The sequence below is a fragment of the Galleria mellonella genome, unplaced genomic scaffold (genome assembly GCF_026898425.1).
Source record: "Galleria mellonella isolate WM207_F2 unplaced genomic scaffold, CSIRO_AGI_GalMel_v1 utg87, whole genome shotgun sequence".
NCBI lineage: Eukaryota > Metazoa > Arthropoda > Insecta > Lepidoptera > Pyralidae > Galleria > Galleria mellonella.
In genome coordinates, this window is record NW_026442166.1 from 4433407 (window position 1) to 4451838 (window position 18432).

Consider the following 18432-nt stretch of genomic DNA (forward strand, 5'->3'; position numbering starts at 1 on the left):
TTTTATTTACCTATATTCATAATCATATTGTCTATAATAAATATAGCTTCATATAATTACACAGGTTGACTATTTCAACATTAGAAGCGTAGAAATAATAAAATTTAAATGTTAAAATTTAAGTCGATAGCGTCAATTGTGTCCGAGATATAACGCTGTGACAGTCGGGCAAACAAAGTCGCGCTATAAACACAACTTGCAATGCCTTTGGTGTTGCGGGTGATCATGGGCGCCGCATGCAAGTTTGCCCCTGTGTTATAAAAATAAAATAACTAAATAATAAAATAAGGTAATAATAAATTATTTTTTTTTTTATTTGGTAATAAAAAAATAAAATCACTTTTGTCAACCCTACCAGACTGACAGGCTGGCCGTCGAAAATGTGTAAGCAAATAATTTGTAAATTCTGTGATAAAGAATGAATTCGTATCTTTTATGTTTGCCCGCGTCGATTGCGTTTTCATTCAAAGAAATAATTACAACTTGTTGAAACTTTGCCATTCAATAAAAATTATAACAAAGAGTTGCCATTTTGTAAAACGTTCAACTTTGAACGACTTTGCAATCGACGGGCGTCGCAACCATTGTTACGGATTTACAATGCTTGTTATCAGACTTTTAACCGACCACAAAAAGAATAAAGCTCTCAGTTCTGTTATACATATTTTCTTTTTTTTTTATACCACTACCTCAATGGTTACAAACAAGCATACAGTCCACCTGATGGTAAACGGTTACCGTAGCCTCTAAACACTTGCAATACTAGAGGAATTACGCGCGCGTTGCCAATCCTGAAAGAAACCTCTTTTTTGAAGAACCACATGCTGTAATCTCCTGAAAATACCTCGACAGGGAGCTCATTCTTTAACCTGAGCGTTCGTGGGAGGAAACATTTTAAAACAGCGGCTGTATGCGACCATCTACAGCTTCTAAGGTATGGGAGTGAACTCCTGTCGATATCGAGCTGTTAATTTTTTGTATTTGTTACCTTATAACTATGTAAGTTAAAAATTAATTTGGAGAATTCTTTTTTATCTGAAAGGATATACTTGTACCGAAAGTACCCGTAACCGCCGAGCATGTATGAAAAGATTGATGAATGTGGAAGAAGCGAAAGAGGTCTGTTTGAATCGAAGCATTTGGCGTTCCATTGTTTCTGCCTACCCTAATGGGAGACAGGCGTGACAGATATGTATGTATGTTTATAGGATATACTTATAGATTGGTTCCATAGAAACTTTATCATAATCGGTTTAGTAGTTAATTTTTTTGTTTTGAAATAAAAAAAAAAACTCGTTTTGCCACAACTAAAGTCTGTTTTTTATGGGATACAGTCTTAATGATAATATTAGTACCAGAGTTTCAATCAGTTACTCAAAGGTTGGCTGGAAAAAATTCCTTTTATGGGATTTATGGAATAGATGGGATACCACTCATTATTTTCTTATAAACTCTGTATATCCTATAGTTTCATATTTGAATTGGAAATATTGTATGTATATTTTTTTATACCACTGAGGTGGCAAACAGGCATACGGCCCACCTGATGGTAAGCGGTTACCATAGCCTATGAACGCCTGCAATACCAGATGTATTTATTACGCGCGCGTTGCTGACCCTGAAGAAACCTCTTTACCCCTTTTTGAAGAATGCATAGTATGCGTATTGGAAGACTAGAAAGCTCATCCAGTTGACGTAATAAATAAATAAATAATTTAAAACTTTACTGTACAATAAAATGTTACAAACAAAAAAAAACATGTAAACAAGTCTAAGGTGCACACGCACGCACGCCCGCACGCACGCACGCACGCACGGACACACACATACACACGCACAATATACCTAGCATATAGAATACTTTATTTCTCGAATCACACGAGCGATACCACGGGATAGAGTTGATGAAAAATATGACCCTTACTCCCCATTGTACAATACGGGCTTATCTCTAAAATGAGATGTCTTACCCTACATTCATCAACATAATAAGCCATTAGCCTCCCATAACTGAGGGCCCACTGCACCCATAACAGTAGGATCGCCTACTATTACCATGCTCGCCAGAAACATTAACAAAAATTAACAATTTCTTACTATATTAATTATAATTAATTTCTAATTATTTAACAAGACGTTTTTACTATGAAAAAGCAGTCACTTTTTCCCCTATACCCAAAGGTTAACTGGAAGAGATTGCTTAGCGATAAAGCCCCCTTTTGTATCACTTCTAATTTTTTTTATGCAATTTAGAATGGCAAACAAGCTGACGGCCAACCTGATGGAAAGTGGTAATAATAATAATAATAATAATAATAATAATAATTTATTTATTTGCTAGAAATGTGGTAATAATAATGGTCTTAAATATAATAGATCTACACATTTCGCCTTATCTAAAGGCATGCAAATTTAGTATTATAATTTAGTGGCTAAAGTATATTAATAGCCTAGTAGGATCAATCCATAAATATTGGCAGCCGCAAACATACTAGTGGTAGCAGACTAAACAAATACAAATACAAACTAAACAAAAACAAATACATAACAAGTCAATAATATAACAAATGTCATACAATACAAATGAAATTACACATTTACATACATTCATTTAATTTTTTAAAAAGTCATTTATTAAATAAAAATTGCATTCCAGTAACCATTTTTTTAACCGTAATTTAAAGTGACTTACTGGTAGTTCTCTTATTGATTTTGGTATTTCATTATATATTTTAATAGTCATTATATCACAGTTTTGTTGATACAGCGTGGTTCTGCAGATGGGCAGTTTCAACATTGTGGGATCTCTTGATGTGACTTCATTCATATTTGAAAGTTTTGTAAAAAGTTGTGGGTTTTGTTTAACAAATATTCCTACTTCATAAATATACATGGATGTAAGTGTTAATATTTTTAGTTTTTTAAATAATGGTCTACATGTATCTGTTGGTTTTACACCACAGATAGCTCTTACGCATTTTTTCTGTGCTATAAAGACCTTTTTCGACATTATAGAATTTCCCCAAAGCAGAAGCCCATATCTTAAAATTGAACCCACATAACCATGATACGCTATCACGCGCGCGTTTGTTCATTGGCCTCTCTTTTTAATCGCCTAAGAGCATATACAAAACTATTTAAACGTTTCCTTACGTAGTTAGTATGAGCTTTCCAGTTACAATTTTTATCCAAGGTAAATAAAAATTTAATTTCATTACATTCAGTCACTTTTTCATTTTTACATTTTATAACAATATTTTTTGGTGGCATGGAATAATTAGAAAATTGCAACGCACATTTGGTCTTAGATATGTTAACATTTAAGTCATTATCCTGAAGCCAAGATACTATACTTTTCACTGTGTTATTGATTACAATTTCATAGTCACTTAATGTTTTTTCATCGTCTGGAATAAGAACAGATAAATCGTCAGCAAACAAAGTACATCGATATTTTGTTATATCAGGCAAATCATTTATATACAAAAGGAACAGCAATGGACCTAAAATGCTGCCTTGAGGAACTCCTGATAAAGTACAACGATAATTTGATGTAAATGATCTAGTCATACATATATTATTAATGCGATTTATCTGGACGCACTGTTTCTATCTGTAATATAACTTGCTATCCAGTCTAAAGCACGACCCCTAATACCATATCGTTCACATTTGTTTAACAATACTCTATGATTTACATTGTCAAAAGCCTTTGTCATATCAAAGAAAATTCCAGTTATTCGTTTTTTACTGTCAATAAATTTTGTTACGTTACGGATGACAGAAAAGGCAGCCAAAGTAGTTGATTTATTTCTTTGGAATCCATTCTGTTCTTCTTTAATTATATTAAATTTATTGATAAAGTCGATTAATCTTTTATACATTAATTTTTCAAATACTTTAGAAAATATTGAGTTCAGTGTTATTGGCCTATAATTTTTTAATTTATTTTTGTCATCTTTTTTATGTAATGGTTTTATAATAGAATGTTTTAGACGTTTCGGGAATTTTCCTTGTGTAAAAGAAGAATTTATAAGATAAGTCAACACCGGTGCAATTTTTTGAGCAACCAATTTTAATATAAGTGTTGAAATATCATCAAATCCCACCGAGCGAGTATTTTTCAAGGACTTTATTACTTTTATTATTTCATCTTCACTGCAAGGTATAGGTAACCGCCTATAGACATGAGTAGTGCCATGGACATAACAGAGTATACTCTTTCGCCCATGACACTCAGGTGTTATACCTCTGTAACCTGTAAATTCATTAAAATTAACTGTATTTATTATTTTTAAAAAGTTTCCAGGGGGAACCGCGAGGAGGTCGACCTGGTTGGGTATATTGCTAGCAATGGGATTCTCAGTCTCCATTACTAACAATCCCTTTCCCCCCAACAGTGGACAGTTAAAGGCTGATATGATGACGATGATAAATAATTCCTTAATTTCTAATTAATAATAAAATAATGGAAACCCACAAAATGTTATACAACGCAACGTTACATTTCTTAGCATAGGCGAACTCTTAACCGTTTTTATAATCTCGCCACTGTTTCCCAAAGTTGTGTTTAAAAATAATAATAAAAAAAAAATAAAAACTAGCCGCCCCGGTGAGCAACAAAATATGACGAGTTAAAAATTCCGGGCCACATAGTTTTAATTTAAAAACGAGGGCAAACATCGTGGGTAACTAGACAAAGGAGAGCTGTACGGACGCCGTGACTTGTGGTGCAAAGCATCAGAGGGAGCGTTATTGAAAAATTTAAAATGTCTATTTATAATTTTTTATCATTTAAAAAATTACTATTTAATCTATACTTAACCCTTTGCACTCTGTTATCGCCGTATTTGCGACATTAAAATGCTAACATTAAATCCACGGGGGGAAAGGGATTGTTAGTAATGGAGACTGAGAATTCCATTGCTAGCAATATACCCAACCAGGTCGACCTCCTCGCGGTTCCCCTTGGAAACTATCATGGTTAATTCCTAATGATTTCATCATGATGGGCTAACTGGCCTCTTTTCATTCTCATCGATCACCCTTCACTGGTGCTCCGCCAGCGTATCCCGTTAGCGCAGGCGGGGTTACCATTCCACTTCCACCCATCAAAAAAAACATTAAATCCACTGTCGCGGCTTCGGCGACACGCTTATTTTACTGACTCAGCGCCCTTAACACTTAGGTAAACGAAACTGTCTGTGTTTATCCTATACTGTTTATAATATGATTATAATATTTATATTATAATAAATTATTGTCAAGTTAATGAGTATTCTCTATGAGTTACTAGGCTGGAGTACAATGGGTTAAATATTAGTATAATATAATATATACAGTCGTATGGTTCCAGGATAGATCGGACCACCCTTTCCATTTACGTAGGTAGGGATAATATAGCTTTCTACAGGTGAAAGATTTTTTAAAATCGGTTGAGTAGTTTTTGAGTTTATCCATTACAAACAAACAATCAAATCTTTCCTCTTTATAATATGCATTATCACCAATATCAGCCGTTACTGTCCACTGCTGAAGATAGGTCTTCTCGTCAGAGAGATTTGCCAATAGTTGCCACGCTTAGCAGGCGGATTGGCAAGTGCAGTTACGCTTTGGTATTGTTACAAGAGGGATGCTGCTACCCATCTCTCAACCACCAAGTTTCCTTAGTTGCCTTTTACGATATCCACGGGAAAAGATGTGGTGGCCTATTCTATGCTGGGACTACATGGCAAAATCCCTATCATCATCATCTCAGCCATTATCCGCCCACTGCTGGACATAGGCCTCCCCCATAGACTGCCATAAGGAACGGTCCTGAGCCACTTGCATCCATGTTCCTGTAGTTTACCAGAGGGAGACTTTGTACAAAAGTCGAATGGTTGGGTACCTCTATCTCATTCGTGTTTCAACCGTGAAGCAATTGTGTTTGCATGGCTGTGTTTCGGTTTGAAGGGTGGGATATTGGCGTGAATTTACTGGGTACAGAGGAATAACACCTGAGTCCTCAGAAATGGCAACGCATGGGGGGTATCATGGGCGAAACAGTATACTCTGTTATGTCCATGGCACTGCTCATGTCTATAGGCGACTGTTACCACTTTCCATCAGGTGGACCGTCAGTTTATTTGCCATTCTAAGTTGTATAAAAAAAGTCCGCAATATCAATCCAACATTATTTGTTCCTCGCTTCGCTCATCGCCGTCTCTCCTGCCTTGCGCCAAACGCAGGCCTTATTATTTCGCGTCCCCATTCCCTGATGATGTCAGGTCGCATCCGCCATTGTGTCACGAGGTTTCAATACCCATTTTTTTTTGTTCCACAGATAAAGCCATCTCACTACGGATGGTTTTAGAAAAACTTTTAAAAAATATATCCTGCGTATAGATAAAGAAAATTACCATCTTATTGCTCGCTTCTTTATTATACTCGTACTTATCACTTAATTTATACTTAATTAATGACCCACTCCACCTTCACTTGGGTCCAATTTATACATACAAACCTTCCATAAAAAACCATGTAAATGACTGTCTAGCTGCGAGGGGGAATTAATGTTAGTAATAACATAGTTTTGGCGAGCTAGCAACACCTTTAATACTATTTCTAAAAATCTTAATATAGATCTATTTTCGAAAAATATAATAACAGCGAGAGACCAACTGAGTAGGCAATTTTTTATTCATAGTCAATTTGAATATTTGAATAACTATTGTATGGACAAGAAGGCCATATTTTAATCAAATACTTGTAATTAATTTTTACTTTGTATTTTATCCTCATTTGTTTTTTTTTTTTTTGCTTTCGTTCTTGTTTTTTCATAAATTTTTGTTTTTGTTAACTCCTATTTTTGTTGCTCTGTGTACAGCGCCTTGTATCTATATTGTTGCTACTTGTGAAAACCTATTAGTGGCTTATTTTGTGATCCTAAACTGTATTTTTCTGCTCTAGTGTAGCCCTGGTTATCCTATGAATAAATAAATAAGGGCCCCATTGCTATCAATTTACCCTATCAAGTAGACTTCCATGCGATTCCCCCTGTAACCACTATCGCGGGTGATTCTTGTGGAATTCGTCACGATGGACCAACTGACCAGCTGTCATCAATCATCTATCATCCCTCACTGGTGTCCCACCAGCGTATATTGATAGCGCAGGCGGGGTTGCCATTCCATTCTCATCCATTAAAAAAAAACCGTCCAACTGTCTATTAATCTTTGTAATAGGAGAAAGATCTTACCCTGTTATAGTGTAGAACCGTGCCCAGCAGTGGAAGATTAGACACGTTTAAATCATCATCATACCAGTCTTTAACTGTCCACTGCTGAACATAAGCCTCCCCCTTGGGGGGTTTTGCCAGTAGTTGCCACGCTTGGCAGACAGATTGGCTATCACAGTAGGCGTTGCAGTTATTTTAAGAGGGACGCTGCTGCCCATCCCCCGCCCTCCCTTAGTTGCCTCTTACGACACCCACAGGATAAGAAGGGGTAACTTATTCTATGCCAAGAGCAATCGGCAAACATTATATTATATACTAATTCACGCAAGCAAAACCGCAGCATATACCATAACTAGTAGACAATACATTACAGTATTAAAAATGTACCTGATAAAACCGTTCAAACATACGAATTTCTTCAGGGTCGGCAACGCACGCGTAATACCTCTGGTATTGTAGGTGTTCATAGGATACGGTAACCACTTACTATCAGGTGGACCGTATGCTTGTTTGCCACCTCAGTGGTATAAAAAAAAGAATACAATCAATTAAGTAAATTTATTTATTTATTTATTTATAGGATTACCAACATAAGATACAGCGAAACATTTCAATACAATACACTGGTAGATTAGATCTAACTGTTCTTACATTTGTAGGCGACCACAGCATGCCTTGTGTTTGATAAACATTAAAATAGAAATTAAATTTAAATTGACAAAAGATGCATTATTTAACTGTGACAACGAGGAAATAACGCCGTTCGCGTAAATCAGGCCACATAACTCTTCCACTGGCGACGTTTCGTGTAAAAATCCCGAAAATCAGTTCCGTCGCCGGCGGCGTTATAAATTACCCCTATATGTAGCAATGGTACATCACTTATTCAGTGGCCTCTATAATCGAGTCGAGTGCCGCTCTTCACACAAATGTGGCGAATTTTCCGATTATCATAATAAAGTAGGTGCGAGTAGTTCTTGTCCCTTGCTGTCGTGTAGCGAGTGAGTGAGCGCGAAGACAGCGGTATGAATCGATTGCGATTTATGTGAACTTTACGAAATCGAGTAAAATATTATTCTCTTTAATTTAAGAATTAGTAGACAGATGGGATATTGCAGTGAATTTATAGGGTACAGAGGAATAACACCTAAGTCCTCAGGTATCATGGGCGAAACAGTATACTGTGTTATGTCCATGGTACTGCTCATGTCTATAGGCGACGGTTACCACTTTCCATCAGGTGGACGAGCTTGTTTGCTATTCTAAGTTTGCCATAAAAAAGCTAGCTTATGCCCGCGACTTCGTCTGTATAAGCGGGATAAGTTCACTGACCAGTTGGGTTATTTTTGAAATTCATTCCAATAAATCGATATTGAAATTAAGACATTTCGTACTCTCGAATTACAATACTAGCAAACACAATGGTTCCATATTGTCCATATTACTGTAACCTGCCAATGCAAACTATTGTAAACTGATCCCAATTATAACCTAATTCCTAACTATTCTTTCATGAGTGTAGTATAGAGTTGTCATTGGCAATAGATTGGATTGGGGGGAAAGGGATTGTTAGTAATAGAGACTTAAAATCCCATTGCTAGCAATATACCTAACTAGGTCGACCTCCACGCGGTTCCCCCTGGAAACTATCATGATTAATTCCTGATGAACCTGAACCGTCGCCTATAGACATGGGCAGTACCATGGACATAACAGAGTATACTGTTTCGCCCATAATACCCCCCATGCATTGTCATTCCTGAGGACTCAAGTGTTATTCCTCTGTACCCTGTAAATTCACTGCCATATTCCTTTCAAACCGAAACAGAGCCATGCAAACACAACTGCTTCACGGTAGAAACACGAATGGACCAGAGGTGCCCAAGCAAACGACTTTTGTACAAAGTATAGCTAGTATTTAAATAATTCATTTCTATTCCATTATCCATAATGACTACCCTTTATCCCGCCTAATTCACAAGTCTGATAGGCCAGAGTTTCACCACAATACAATAGGCCCATTCAAAATTCTGCCCGAGATCCCGTTGTCTGTTCAAGGAGCCCTAAACACGAGGGAGAAAAAAGTATTTTGATAATTGGCCTCACAAAAGTCCCACTCGATGAATTGCTTTTCACAGGAACAGATTATTATGAAATAAAAAAAAAATGTTTTTGAACTGACTTAAAAAAAAGAGGGTTTCCAATGCGATTGTATTCTTCTCTTTTATTTGTTACTACGTTAGTTATAAACCGAAAATTTTTTTTTTTTTTTAATTTGTAAGACAATTACAGTTTTTCCATTTAGAAATTTTATCAAAATGGAATTTAAGTAGTTTCATTTTTAGATCAAAATAAACAATTTTAACACAATTGAAGTCGGTTTTTGGGAGACACAATCTATTTGTACTAAATCATATCAAATCATATTTATTCGCTTGCTACATGGTACAATAAGAAGTTACGTACAAGAAAAGAGCATAATCCTTTTTAAAAAGCCGGCAGCACACCTGCAATGCTGTAGGTGTTGTGGGTGACCATGGGCGGCGGTAGTCACTTACCATCAGGTGAGTCGCATGCTCGTTTGCCCCCAGTGTTGAAAAAAAAAAAAAAAAAGTTACATATACAGGCACGCAACATGCAATTTATAAAATTAAATATATTTGTTGAGAGTTATAGATACATAATAAAATATTTCTTTCAATATAAACTTATTGCAATAGACCTACATATAATTAATCATCTCAGCCAGAGGGAGACTTTGTACAAAAGTCGTTTGCTTGGGTACCTCTGTCCCGTTCGTGTTTCAACCGTGAAGCAGTTGTGTTTTCATGGCTGTGTTTCGGTTTGAAGGGTGGCATATGGCGTGAATTTACAGGATACAGAGGATTAACACCTGAGTTCTCAGGAATGGCAACGCATGGGGGTATGATGGGCGAAACAGTACACTCTGTTATGTCCATGGTACTGCTCATGTATATAGACGACGGGTACCACTTTCCATCAGGTGGGCCGTCAACTTGTTTGCCATTCTAAGTTGTATAAAAAAAAAATTATCGGTCCACTGCTAAATATAGACCTCCCGCATAGATTGCCATAAGGAACGGTCCTGAGCCACCTGCACCCTGCACCTGCTTTGTATTATTAAAATGTCTAACTTAGAAACTGATATAAATTTTACCTTGATACGTCACCTAGACATGGTGTATACCGTTTATTTTCCTATTTCTGAAATCCATACATACAAAGCAGCTAGCAATAAGCTAGTGGCGTAATACAGTTGCAAAAAAATCCGAAAAATTAATAGAAAATCTTAAAGAACTTGCTTATAAAACTCTAACAGATTTGAATCTCGAATCTAGAAGAATCAAATGGGGCATCCATTAAAATGCGAGACGCTTGCTAAAGCGACGGTTTTATTCATAACTAAGTTTCATAACTATCTTTATGTATTTTTTTTCACTAAGTTAAAAATGATGAAGTTTATTTATTTAATTATTAGTACAAATATGTGTACATGGCGGACTTGATGCTAAAAGCATTCTCTCCCAGTCAACCGTAGGGAAGTGTCAGAATACTCGAATGCGGTACTACTAATTATTGATATACATACACACTAAAATTACATATATAAACGAATATATATATATATATATGAATAACAAATATACTTACATATATATGACATATACTATATTATACACGAAATTGAGAATAATATAAAGCACTTACTGCTCGGATAAAGTAAGAAAGAAGTGAAATTGTTTTTAATTTTAAAAGATAAATAGAAAGTTTTCATGTTAATCAATTTGGTATTAATTTTGATGAGCAATTTCTGAAATAAGGTAATTTTTAATTTACTATTTTGTATATAAAAGTGTGTGTTATATAATAATACATGTCTATAAAAACGTTAATTAACCATTTACCATCAGACAGGTCGTATGTTTGTTTGCTACATTTATGGTATAAAAATATACATACTAACGTCCATCGTGTTTCATTTGTTTTATAATAAAACTAAAGGAACCGTGCAAAGTAAAGTTTGAAAATAAAAATACAACCCATGTTACTAAAGCTTTTTATAGATGAAGGAATTATTAAAATTAGTATTTTTTGAGCTTTTTTACAAACAAAAACTAATATCGAACCTATTTGTCTATTTATATGATAAGTCAAAATCGCTGTGTTTTTTATTCGAGTAGTATAATTTACTTATTTTAATAAGAAATTATTAATTTTATTCCCCTTTCAAACCAATGTAGTAATAGTTAGTCATTATATTTAGTTAAAATCGACGTCGGAAATTTAACATCAAATCAAAAGGAAGTTAAGCAAAAGAATAGCGCAGTTTCCGCAAAATATTTCCACCGTAATCGATGCTAACTTGATCTTGAAACCATTGACCTGGCCGTAACAGGAGAACTTGGGCCAAATTAGTATTCGTTCACCACACTCGCGCGGGGATTATGCAAACGAGCCTCTCGAACTTACCACTTAAATAATATATGAAATTATGCAAAATAACCAAAGAAAGTGCGGTACTGGCCATTCACGAGTTGTAGAAGGCACCGTGATTTGTGAAGTTTCCAGATATCAGCCGTACGTGACCCGTCCGCGGGATATTTGTGGATATTCCGCCTCAACCTGCGGGAAGTTTTAAAGACTCATTCATATTGAATTGGATCCCTCTCTGATACTTCTTTGCGGTGTCTCTAAATTTATATTTTTTTTATACAACTTAGAATGGCAAACAAGCTGACGGACCACCTGATGGAAAGTCGCTTATAAACATGAGCAGTATCATGGACATAACAGAGTATACTCTTTCGCCCATGATACCCCCCATGCGTTGCCATTCCTGAGGACTCAGATGTTATTCCTCTATACCCTGTAAATTCACGCCATATCACGCCCACCCTTCAAACCGAAACACAGCTATGCAAACACAACTGCTTCACGGTTGAAACACAAATGGGACAGAGGTACCCAAGCAATCGACTTTTGTACAAAGTCTCCCTCTGGTACCATTATTGTATATACTTTTTACTTTATACAGGTTGAATTCGAAATCATTATTGTCCTTTTAAAGAGTGTTTATTAGTTAAACGGAACATTTTTTCCTAGACAGTATGAGAGCTTCAATTTTGGCGAATATTTTGTTGGAAAAATGCTTAACTTACATAACAGTATTTTAAAAAGATCTTTATGTTTTCTACTTCACTAGTACTCCTTACAATCTATGATTAAAATGACACTGTCTAATCTTAGAGTTTTTATATTTTTAATATAAATTTAAATGTAAGAAATAAGGATAGTAAGCATTCACTAGTTGTAAAGGTCGTCGTTATTTCTGTACTTCTAATATATCAGCAGAACATGACCCGTTCGCGGGATATTTGTTATTATTTTGTCTCAACCTGCGGGAAGTTTTAAAAGTTCATTAATATTTAATAAATTTTCAGAATTTTTATAATATTTGCTTATTAGGTAAAATGAGTTGCCAAATGTATTGTGTATCTTTTTTTTTTATTAGGTTATGTTTTATTATGTATCTATACCAGTAAAAAATATTGTACAAAATCATTTGCATGGATAACTCCTTGAACCTAAAAAATAGTTTTAACCCTGGATAAAAAATCCCTTATATTCTCAGAATTGTAAGTCCAGTGAGACTCAATTATTAATAAATTATTGATATAAAACATTGAAAGTAATATAAAGTAAAGTAAATTGCAATCCGATAATAAATTCCCTGAAATTGCATGCCACACGGGTGCATCCAGGTTTCTACTATAAACTTTTAAATAAGACATTTCATAATTATGCACAAAGTTGAATGTTAATCTTAAGTGTATGTAAAGATATTTTATAATATATAAGACAACTTAAGTATGTTCGTACGTATCTATATAGTTACAAATTCATGCTATCACGAAACATGAATATTCTATGAGTTTGTTTATTCCCACAAAAGTTTCCTCCGTGATGCATGACGGCAGATATTTTAGGCAAAGGAAATAAATTGTTACCGTGCATTTAAATGGGAATGGTCAATAATGAACTTTATTACTTTCCTTTTAGAAGTAATTTCCTTTCAAAGAGAAAATATTATTGGAAGTTCTTAGCATTAAAACAAATAGCTTTCTTTGTCCATAAAGTAGATTTAGATCGCCGTCTATTATACGATAGTATTTCAAAGTCGAGTAAGCTTTTGAAATTCCACTAGAAATTGCGCCGTTTGATTTCATTTAATATTTTATTTAGAACAGGAATACCTTTTTTTTCTGATAACAAAAAAATAGGTCGTATTCCTCAATTACTGTATCATTCGATATACCCGAACATTCGACTTTCAACATACCAAAGTTTATGGGACTGGCAGTATTAGGATTCAGTACTAGTATTGTGGGAGACCCTCCAGTAGATAAAATGACGACTTCAAATGCTTCGCAGGAAGTTAATAGATGCAGATGGCTCAGGGTAATTTCTTATGGTAATCTATAGAGGAGGCATCTGTTCAGCAGTGGACAGATAATGGCTTACATGTTAATGATTATGGGGGAAAGAGATTGTTTGTAATGGGATTTAGAAGCTAGCTAGTAAACGTACTAGTAATACAATTAGGGTATGTTCTTCCTCTTCGCGGTCTCGGAGAACTAGAGAACTTCGTACTTAACTCCAAGTAAATTCTTCGAGATGCTGAATTTATCTAGAGTTCCAATTCTTTTTATACCACGAAAATTGCAGACAATCTGACAGCCCGTCTGATGATAAACGGTCACTGTAGCCACAGATAATATAATACTATTGCTATAGCCTATGAACGCCTGCAACCCCAAGAGTTAACAACCCTGAAGAAGCCTTAAAACACTTTTGGAAGAACCTCATACTATAGTCTTTAGGGAAAATCTCGGCATGAAGCTCATTCCACAGCGTGAGCGTTTGTGAAAAGCAATCGCTGTAAAACCGCTCTGTATGCGACCCTTTAAGTTCGGTATAAACATGTAACATTTCAATTTATCAACAGCGCGTGGGCTGCGACCTCCGTGTCGGGTCTACCCGTCGAGTGGACGAGTGTGGTGTCTGCGGCGGGGACGGTTCCTCCTGCTCCCGACCGCGCTACCACTGGCTTGCTACTCCCGGGTCTTTGTGCTCGGCTACATGCGGTGGAGGTTAGTTATTACAAGCTTTTCTTTAACTTCAAATTTATCTTAGGTCATTTAAGTCAATTTTTGCAAGCCAAATTAGAACAACTTCTTGATATGAAATTAAGTTGAAATTTTATATAAACCTTATAGTTCTAGTGACAATATTTAATATTGTAATATTTTCAAAATAACTGCCGTCGCAAGTTGACGGTTTATTTTTTATAACTCTCAGCATATGGATATTAATCAAAGATTTTGGAATAGTAATTCAGGAGTTCCATTTTACTTAGCCAACTATATTGTTCATTTAGCAGTTTAGATGCCAAGCGGTTGATACTAAGCTCCGAGTAAGGATCTATTAATTTATCTGAAAATGCCTCGTTTAGACGTAAAATACGTGTCACAAAATATGCTTGGACGAAATGGTAGTCAGAGACTGATGACTAATATGGAGTAGTCAATCTATGAGTGTTAGTGTTAGCACATATACTCGTATTGATGGTAGCGGAATTAGACAAAATAATTGTAATCGAATAACCAGTTATCTACTGCAATATCACACCTAATTCAGTAAAATATATAGGTATATTTTATTTCTGAGATTATTTTGAGATTTCCACAGATAAAATCTCAGATATAGAACAGAAATGTTTCTTTATATTTGACTTAAAATTTTGAATGTATAGTTTTAAATTAGTCGTTCATGAAGTTTCTAGTCTCATCTCTGGAAGTGCTATATTGAGTCTGGAATTCATCTTTTTTTATGCAACTTAAAATGGCAAATGAGCTGACAGCCCACCTGATGAAAAATGGTAACCGTCGTCTATGGACCTGAACAGTACCAAAGACGTAACAGATTATCTTGAATTGTCCACGATACCTATCAAGCATTGCTAATCTTGAGGACTTAGGTGTTATGTTTCTTTACCCTGTAATTTCTTCGCTTCCCACTCTTAAACTCTCGTTTGCTTGGGTACCTCTATTTCATTCGTGTTTCAACCGTGAAGCAGTTGTGTTTGCATGGCTGTGTTTCGGTTTGAAGGGTGAGATATGGCAGTGAATTTACAGGGTACAGAGGAATAACACCTGAGTCCTCAGGAATGGCAATGCATAGGGGGTATCATAGGCGAAACAGTATACTCTGTTATGTCTATGATACTGCTCATATCTATAAGCGACTGTTGCTATTTTACATTAGGTGGCCCGTCAGTTTGTTTGCCATTCTAAGTTGTATAAAAAAAACAACTGCACAAGACAGAAATACTAATGGGACAGAAGTACATACCCCTTATCCTCTGGTAAAGTCTCCTTCTGGTAATTCATCACACTGCAATAACTACACCTTCACGTGTAGAACCACTCAGTTTTCCCCCTTTTTCACAATCATATGTGTGCGCCGTACTAGAGGATGCTCTCGACCGGGCTTATAAATCTGCTAACATACTCCACTATTATTCACCCACTTGACAAGTCCGCTCCGATAGAATGGCCAATAATAATTCTTTAACCGACTTCAAAAAGGGAAGATTTTCAATTGGACTTTACCGCTTTCAATTAAGAACTAGCTTCACAAAACGAATTGTATTTTGAATTGTATATTTTACCAGAGGGAGACTTTGTACAAAAGTCATTTGCTTGGGTACCTCTGTCCCATTCGTGTTTCAAACGTGAAGCAGTTGTGTTTGCATGGCTGTGTTTTAGTTTGAAGGGTGGGATATGGCGTGAATTTACAGAGTTCAGAGGAGTAACATCTGAGTCCTCAGGAATGGCAACGCATGGGGGGTATCATGGGCGAAACGGTATACTCTGTTATGTCCATGGTACTGTTCATGTCTATAGGCGACGATAACCACTTTCCATCAGGTGGGCCGTCAGCTTGTTTGCCATTCTAAGATGTATAAAAAAAATTAAAAAAAAAAACACAAAATCTTAGTCCTTTCTTCTCCGTGGGCATCGTAAGAGGCGACTAAGGGAACTAAATGGTCGAGAGATGGACATCATATCATTATATCAGCCTTTAACTGTCCACTGTTGGACATAAACCTCCCCCTTGGAAGGTTTTGCCAGTAGTTGCCACGCTTAGCAGGCGGATTAACAACCGCAGTCAGGCTTTAGAGATGTTTTAACAAAGACGCTGCTGCCCATTTCTCGCCCTCCCTTAGTCGGTTCTTACACCTACGGGAAAGGAAGGGTGGCCTATTCTATGCCGGGACCACACGGCCACAGTGGTTGCCAACCCGTTTGCTAAGCGTGGCAACTACTGGCAAAACCTTTTTTTATGGAGAAGATTTATGTTCAGCAGTGAACAGTTAGATTATTTTTTCTTATATTAGATTAATTATTATTTATATTAATTATTATAGGAAATATCAAATTATATTTTTGACCAACATTTATAGAATCATAGCACTTCAATAACCAGTAATCCCAAGATGGCTTCTTTTTGACTATTTTTGCATCGTTTTCTTCTAACTATTGTTTTTACTATTGATCGTCAGTAATTAACGTATTACTTATCTGTTTTCGTCTGTTATATAGATTACTGACTTCGATATTGTATAGAATATCTAGGCAGAATATAAAATTAACAATATTTTATACATTACCTAAAAGTTCCAGATATTCTATTCTAGACAATGTCTAGGTATTGTATAAAATACCGGATTATACATATTGTAGGCAAGAATGAAATAGTAGTGTACTTAGATACAATATATTTTAATTATTCTATACAACTTGAACTTATTTTAATTTTATTTTTACATCACTAGCGTATAATTCGTCTCTCATGCACGTTACGTCGTGTCTCCGTGTCGTATCGTGTGTGTGCATCTCCTGTCCCTTTCGCTCCGTACCTTTCACTCGCTCTCCGTCCAGTTCCGTTTCATGCATCTTTCTATCATACTATCCCCACATATACATACATCTAAATATAATATAATAATATACAAGACTGAATGTGAAAATATTTTTTGAACCTCATCTAATTTAATAATGTTGCTACGTACGTAAAATTACAGTATAAAAATATTACATTGCAAAGAATTTAATAACGAGTTTTTTTCAAGAAAAAATATTAGGAATCCCGTGTATTTTACTTTAATACAATTAAAAATGTAAAAATAAATATCAAATTTCTTGAATTCCACTACTATTATAAATGCAACCATTTGTGATATATATATATATATATATATATATATATATATATATATATATATATATATATATATATATATATATATATATATATATATATATATATATATATATATATATATGTGTGTGTGTGTGTGTGTGTGTGTGTGTGTGTGTGTGTGTGTGTGTGTGTGTATGTGTCAAATATAGGCACAAATATAAACTTCTTTCCTTTTTTTTTATTAGTATTTTTTTAATTAGTATTGAGAAATAATTCTTGTAAGAAGTAATGTACAGTGGTACCCTGCACTTTGGTTGGTTTGTTAAAAGAGGGACTGGCTGAAAACCAGCGCTGTGCAGCTGTTCACATTGCGTTGGGACACTCACAGCATCAGCTGAGCCGATTCCTTTTGCCTAGTATGAAACACTTTTTGTATATGTTATTTATATTTTATATTGTAATTGTATGTCAATAAATGTTTCTATTCTATTCTATTTATAGGGATGTATGTTTGTTACTTTTTCATACAAAAACTACTAGTGTAAATTGGACTCCTTTGAGCCTCTCATTTGGGCCATTGTACGTGTGAATTTTTCTTTACCGCGTTTACTATATCGTGAGAGGCGTCTGAGAGAACTTAATGGCCAAGGTATGAGTAGCAACGTCCCTCTTAAAACATCACCAAAACTTAACTACGGTTGCCAATCCGCCTGCCAAGTACGGCAACTACTGACAAAACCTCCCCAAAGGGGAGGTCTATGTTTAGCAGCGGACAGACGTTTAATATGATGGCATATTTACACAAAAAACTAAAAACACAAACTTCTATTAAAGCTTTACTCGACGGTATAAGCCCGGCTGTCAACATTTTTAAAAGTACCTCACTAAATAAACTCAGCCTGCCCTCAAAACCTAATAAAATAACA

General features: G+C 35.4%; 1 protein-coding gene across 6 annotated transcripts in view; it reads left to right on the forward strand.

Moving 5' to 3' along the window:
* LOC113510427 (protein madd-4) overlaps positions 1 to 18432 on the forward strand; it is a 496544-nt gene that overhangs the window by 406762 nt on the left and 71350 nt on the right. For all 6 annotated transcript variants that reach the window (XM_052902081.1, XM_052902084.1, XM_052902085.1 and 3 more), the window contains one exon: positions 14247 to 14391. In XM_052902081.1, the coding sequence (XP_052758041.1) occupies positions 14247 to 14391 (145 nt within the window). The remainder of the gene's footprint in view (positions 1 to 14246; positions 14392 to 18432) is intronic.